Source organism: Sprattus sprattus, assembly GCF_963457725.1.
Source record: "Sprattus sprattus genome assembly, contig: scaffold_132, whole genome shotgun sequence".
NCBI lineage: Eukaryota > Metazoa > Chordata > Actinopteri > Clupeiformes > Clupeidae > Sprattus > Sprattus sprattus.
The window spans coordinates 17,400-24,112 of record NW_027666780.1 but is presented as its reverse complement, the minus strand read 5'-3'; the positions used below and the strand labels follow the sequence as shown (position 1 = coordinate 24,112).

The 6,713-nt window shown below is 43.5% G+C and overlaps 1 protein-coding gene across 1 annotated transcript; it reads left to right on the top strand.

The window, feature by feature from the left end:
- Positions 1-272: 272 nt before the first annotated feature.
- LOC308382621 (histone-lysine N-methyltransferase PRDM9-like) lies at positions 273-6,284 on the top strand (the record flags this gene model as incomplete). Its single annotated transcript, XM_080861014.1, has 10 exons — positions 273-290; positions 419-536; positions 850-981; positions 1,384-1,520; positions 2,122-2,221; positions 2,858-2,989; positions 4,582-4,853; positions 4,998-5,065; positions 5,505-5,695; positions 6,139-6,284. Coding segments are annotated over 10 exons (1,314 nt in total), but the record flags the coding sequence as incomplete, so codon positions are not given.
- Positions 6,285-6,713: the final 429 nt, after the last annotated feature.

The following is a 6,713-nucleotide window of genomic DNA, read 5'->3' as shown; positions in this document are numbered from 1 at the left end:
CGTGTACATATGCGAGTCAACCGGAAGTCATTCCACAAATGCTAAAGTCAAACATGACTGGACCTTAGGGCTTTTCAAAACTTGTGATGAGAATGCGAATGAGGTCCCTGAAATCCTATATGACTTGCATTGTTCGAGTGGGGTTAAAGGACATTTTGCTAACATAAAGAACCATTGATGATCAAGTGTTTTTGTGTACTTTTGTTTTCTAGGTCAAACACCTTTCAGCTTCTCAACTCCTGTTACGGCAAGGTCTGAGATACATACCAACCATGAGTTCATCTGATGAGGTCAGCAGCAATATCCTACACTTACTGCTACAGAAAAATCTGCACTCTGCATCACACTCACACACACACACACACACGCATTCTGCTTTACTGCACCTGTCTCTGAGATGTGTGTGGTTGCATCCTAGGAGAGTTTCGAAGGCCTCAGAGTGCACTTCACACAGACCGAGTGGGTGGGGCTGGCCAAATGGGAGAAGGTGCGCTTCAAGAACATGAAGAGGAACCACCTGGCCATGCTGGCCATAGGTAACCATGACATCATAGTTTCAGTTTTTAACTCTCAGCTGTACTGAGCCTTTTACAAAATTAGATTATTTTTCTCTAACAACAAAACAATAACATTAATTATGTATTTATTATAATACTGTAATGCTTTTTACAAAAGCTTCTGCCAAATAATTCAACTTAAATATCTGTGATCAGTGGTAGGCTGTCTGTATTTGGCCAATGTACACTATGATTTCAGAGTTGTAAACCACACGTCATAAAGTATCTGTCAGTCTCTGCCTTAACCTGTCTGCTTTCCTGCCTGCCTCTTGGCTTTCTTTCCCCCCGTCAGGTCTGTCCTCCACTCCTCCAACCTTCATGAGGCAGGGCCGGGCCAGAAGGGAGACAATGGCGAGAGCTTCCACTGCTGACAGCACCGACTCAGAAGAAGAGTGGACACCCAGTTTGGAGAGGAGACCTCCAGGTCAGCATACAGCAAAAGATTAACAATCATCTCATCAGACAGAGAAATGAGAAATGCTCATCATGTGCAATCCAACATCATACAGTTGAATCGTTATCTCTCTTGAACTGTTTCGACATAGCCTGAACATTATTACAATAATGAAAGGGAATTTATTGCAGGACCGTTATAAGACTGCTTTAGTTTTCGCTAGGTGCACCTAAGAAACTGGAAACTGAGTGGACAATACACAAAGGTTATAATAATTATCTGTACCTATGAACCTCTATGCACATGGGGTGCTGAGGTTATTTTTTACGTTGTTGCCGCATCTGAAATATTTTTTTTATTATAATTATTAGATTAGAGAAAAGAGTACAAATAGAAAAATATGAAGACCTCAACTGATTCTGTCTTCTTCAGCCTCTCGTGTCTTTAGAGCTCCCGTCAGAACCCCAGCTGAGTCCAGAGTCGGCTCCGTGAGGCGCACCCAGCCCCCAGCTCCTGCCCTGTCGTCTCAGGTGAACACCCAGCCCCCAGCTCCTGCCCTGCCATCTCAGGTAAACAGCTAAACTTTTTGGCCGTCCTTATGAGGATAAGCAGAAATGGAATATAAAGTATTCATAATTATGTGATGTGTAAATAAAGAAGAAAAATAAATAGTTGTGGGAAAATTACCCAAACTATTCCTTAAAACTTAAATCCTTAAAACTAAAAATGTGAGGTGGCTCTCCAGGAGCGGAAACCGAAGGGGGGGGGGGGGGGGGGTGGTTAAACCAGATTAAACCATACGCCCTGATTCAAGTCATACACAATGAACGAATGTCAGGTGTACCAGTCCCGCAGAACTGGCAATACAAACAGGTGTTGTAAAACACACACGTACACACTCACTCACCAAAACACACACACACAAACAGAACAGGAGCTCCTCTTCCTTAGGGACAGAACCATAGAGGGAGAGGAGAGCAAACCGGACTCATAAGCACACACTATAGAATAGAAACAGCAGTTTTCAACCTATCAGCAGCAATTCTCAGTGTCCTCACGCCTTACAGTAAAACACACTAACACGCACATACAGAACATATGCATAAACTGGACAGAACTCATGTTTGCTGATCGAACTCTCAGACAGAACTCGCTCCTGTTCCTCCTCAGGTTCCAAGAACAGATTCAGACCAGGGTGGACAGAGAGACGGCGTGGAGAGTGTGGATGGACAGGGAGGGAGAGAGCAAGACCAAACAGTAAAGAGACCTGGTGAGAGGGTCAGAGGGAGACACACAGCCATGCACGCACACACGCACTCACAACATAGGTCAGTATTTGGATATAAAATATCAGTATTTGCAGAAAAAGGCATATCACAGTTTATTTCATGAACTGTAAGGGCAAACAGCAAATTGGTTTCACAAGACTGTTTTGCGTTTGTGTGTGTGTGTGTGTGTGTCAGGTGTGTCTAAGAGAGAAACAGCAGAAAGCCTAGCCGGCTTGTGCAACAGACAAGTGTCACACACACAGAAATAGAAATACACACACACACACACATATGTATACTGTATGTCAGATCTAGATACATAAAGCAGTCATGTCAAAGAGGTGACATAACTTCATAGTTTGCCTTGTGAATAGTTAAGGTAAGCAACAAATCATTTAAAAAGTGTGTTGGGGCTCACTGTGGCGCAAGCAGTAGCCCCGACCACACACACGCGCGCGCACAGGGACACAGGTTTGAATCCGTCCTGCTGTCATTTTCCATTCCCACTCCCCACCTCTTCTCTCCATCTCATTTCCTGTCCAAACCTTGACTGTCCTATCTCATTAAAGGCAAAAAGCCCCAAAACAAATCTTAAATGCATCGTGTTTGCCTTTTTGTTTTATGTGTGTGTGTGTCAGGACTTTCAAAGAGAGCGTGGTTGAAACAGAAGAAAGGCCAGTTGAACAGCTACAAACGTGGAGGCAGCCTGCGCAGCACACCCAGAGTGAGCTACACAGAGGAAGAGGAGCCAAAAGATGAAGATTACCTCTGTGAGTTGCTCTTACTGCTACCTTTCTACTTGCAGGGTGTCCGCGGGGTCTTAAAAAGTCTTAAAAAGTCTAAAATTACACATTTTCCATTTTAGGCCTTAAAAAGTCTAATGTATAGCGATTTTTTGCACTATATGTCTAAAATTGAGTTGGAGTAATTTAAGACCTACGTTTCAATGCAAAATATCGACCCAAAAAATATTTTTTTTACGTCCTTTTCCACGCCGTTCTGTTTTTTCTTTTCCTGTAATGGGCGCAGTTATGGTCCGTGTAGTTCTACATGACATGTTGCTGTTAGTGGAACGTAATAAGAAAACTACGGATGTGAAACGGAAATGTACTCTCGTCACTTGCAGTAGCAAGTATTTTGATTCCCTGTGTGCGAGCAAGGCGGGAAGTTATGAAGTAGAAGACAACTAAATGGCAGAAGAAGATGGGGAAATGCAAATTCAATGATAACTGGCTCTCGCGACCGGAATTTTCGGACTGGTTGAAACGCGTTCCCGACGACAGTGAGGCTTACTGCATTCTCTGCAAAAGAACTCTAAAACTCGTCACCCTGGTCATTAAGGCACTGGAATCGCACACAAAGTCAAGTAAGCACCAGGACTCGGCAAATGCGGCGCGAAATTCGCATGGTATAGCCCAGTTTTGTTCTGCAGCTAGCATAAATAATAGCTCTACCGGTAGTACTAGTTCTAGTGCTGCGTCCAGCATTCGCGAACAATTGGGCTCATCTGACACTATGGGCAAGGCTGGCAGCAAAATGGCAGAGCTCCTCTCAAAATCCAATGCTCTGAGGAGGGCTGCTAAAGACAAACTCTCCCAGCTTAAGGTTCTGGAGGATGAAATTGCCACCAAAAGTGCACAGCTTAGAAGCATGTAAAATAATGGATGTATATACAGCCGCGGAAAAAATTAAGAGACCACTTCAAAATTATCAGTTTCCATGCTATTTTGACCAATTGTCATTTTCTAAATGACAATATTTTTATTTGAAATTTGGTAGGAATGTTGCCAGTAGGTTATAGAATAAAACAAAAATGTACGTTTTACTTTAACACATACCAATAAATAGTAAAACCAGAGAAACTGATCATTTTGAAGTGGTCTCTTAATTTTTTCCGCGGCTGTATGTTTGTTTCATTGACAATAAATGTCAATTGACCGCAGTCTGGCTTTGTTATTTCTTTTTTTTGATACGCCGTGAAGGTCTTAAATTGAACCCATGATGGTCTGAAAAAGGTCTAAAAAAGTCTAAAATTGCACTTGTTAAAACCTGCAGACACCCTGTACTTGACACAATCTCTCTGAGTCTCTCTATCTAATGACTGGTGTAAGTGGAGTAATATCACTGAATTTCAAGAGTAGGTATAATTGTTCATTGACATAATTTTGCGAATTTATACGTCTTATTTTATCCTCTTAACTTCACCACTCTAAAGGTTGATCTGCTGATGACTTTAAACCGTTTTCAGACATTTAAAATGGATGTTTTTACAGTTGCTGGTTATACAACAGAATGATTGTACATCTTTAGGTTGCATCATAATATCAGTAAAGGATCTCTGATTCGTTTATTTTCTCTGCAGACTGTGAGGACTGTGAGTCTTTCTACATTGATGAGTGTGGGGTCCATGGCCCCCCTAACTTCATCCCCGACACCCCAGCTCCTGTAGGGGTCCCAGACCGAGCCAGACTCACCTTGCCACCTGGACTGGTGGTCAGAGAGTCCAACATCCCAAACGCTGGTCTGGGGGTCTTCAACCAGGACCAGACGGTGCCCAGAGGGGCGCACTTAGGCCCCTATGAGGGAGAGGTGATGGACAGGGACGAGGCCATAGAGAGCGGATACTCCTGGGTGGTGAGTAATCAAATGGTGTTTCTAAATAGTAAATGTTTCCAGTTTAAAAAAACTGATTTAAAAAAAAAATAAACCATTCTGTTCAAAATGTTTAACTCCTCTGTACTGAAACAGGTGACAGTGTTTGATTCAATGTTTCCACAGACATACAAGAGCCGACATGCAGATGAGTACATAGACGCAAAGAGAGAAACCCACTCCAACTGGATGAGGTAACGTCCTTCTTTATTTCCTCTTGATTCTTTCACTTGAAGGTGCAGTCTGCGATTCTAATCCACACTTTCTGCCAGATTCAGTAACTTGCTCTTCTCTCCTCTAGCTGGCCGTTCAGTGTGTGTCTCAATAGTAAAACTTTACACAATTCCAGCCAATCAACACGTTGATCCAGGAGCACATTGGCTGTTGAGCTCAAAATATGGGCAGACTTTTGCCTGAATCGCAGACTGTGCCTTTAAGTCTGTATCTGTCTTTTCTGCTGTTTTTGTCTTCTGATCTGTCACTGATACACACACACACACACACACACACACACACATCTCTGGATATAAGTCACGTATTTCACACCCAGCTTTATATTTATATCAAAGTTTTAGAACTAGTATTTACCCTTATCTCTTCTGTGTCATTTTCAATCTCTGGTTTCTCCATCAGGTATGTGAACTGCGCTCGTGACGACGAGGAGCAGAACCTGGTGGCGTTTCAGTACAGAGGGGGGATTGTGTATCGCTGCTGTAAACCCATCGCCCCTGGAGAGGAGCTGCTGGTCTGGTATGGAGAGGACTACGCCAGAGACCTGGGCATCACCTTCGACTACCTGTGGGACATCAAGAGTAGCGCCAAAGGTACATGACAATGTTACACCTGAAAAACATGTCCCCAGGTAGCTGCAACCGTCTCCCCTCCACCTGCTTTCAACTAAATCTGCCATCTAGCCCAACTTCATCTATTGAGATCACACCACCCTCGTTAGAACATACCGCCCTCGTTAGAACACACTGTCCTCGTTAGAACAGTTGGACGACTTAGCAACCATGTCAGCTTCACCTGCTGTGAAATAACTTGAATGTAAAAGAATGTTAAAGAGCAATTCTGCATCACAGACCTGAATCACAGATTAGTGGATATAAGATGATGAGAATATTGAAATGAATGACAGTAAGAAATGTTGGAAAATAAAAGGTTAAAATGTTGTAATGCTGTATCTACTTTTATGTAAAAAGTTAACATCCAACATTTTTCTTTGCCTGAACCTAAATGTCATCTTTCTCTTTATTCTTTGTGTCAGAGGTGTCGGCGTCTCAGGTGTTCTCGTGCTCCTTGTGTCCGTTTTCCTACACGGCTCAAATCTACCTCCACAAGCACATCAAGAGGAGCCACACGGACGAGTACGTGCGACTGCTGAGGTCTGGAGAGATCAGATCAGAGACTTTGGCACCTTCCAGAAGCAATGACCAACACACACAGAAACATTTAACTGTGCCGTCCAGGTCAACATCCAGTAAAGTCGCCCCTAACCCCTCTTCACAACAGGAAGGAGAGAATGACAAGAGAAGTCACCACTGCACTCAGTGTGGCAAGAGCTTTACTCTAGAGAAGAATCTCAAACGACACCAGCACATTCACACAGGAGAGAGGTCGTACCACTGCACTCAGTGTGGCAAGAGCTTTACTCAAGTGGCACATCTCAAAGTACACCAGCGCGTTCACACAGGAGAGAGGCCGTACCACTGCACTCAGTGTGGCAAGAGCTTTACTCGAGAGGGACATCTCAAAACACACCAGCTCATTCACACAGGAGAGAGGCCATACCACTGCACTCAGTGTGGCAAGAGCTTTACTCAAGAGGGAGATCTCAAACGA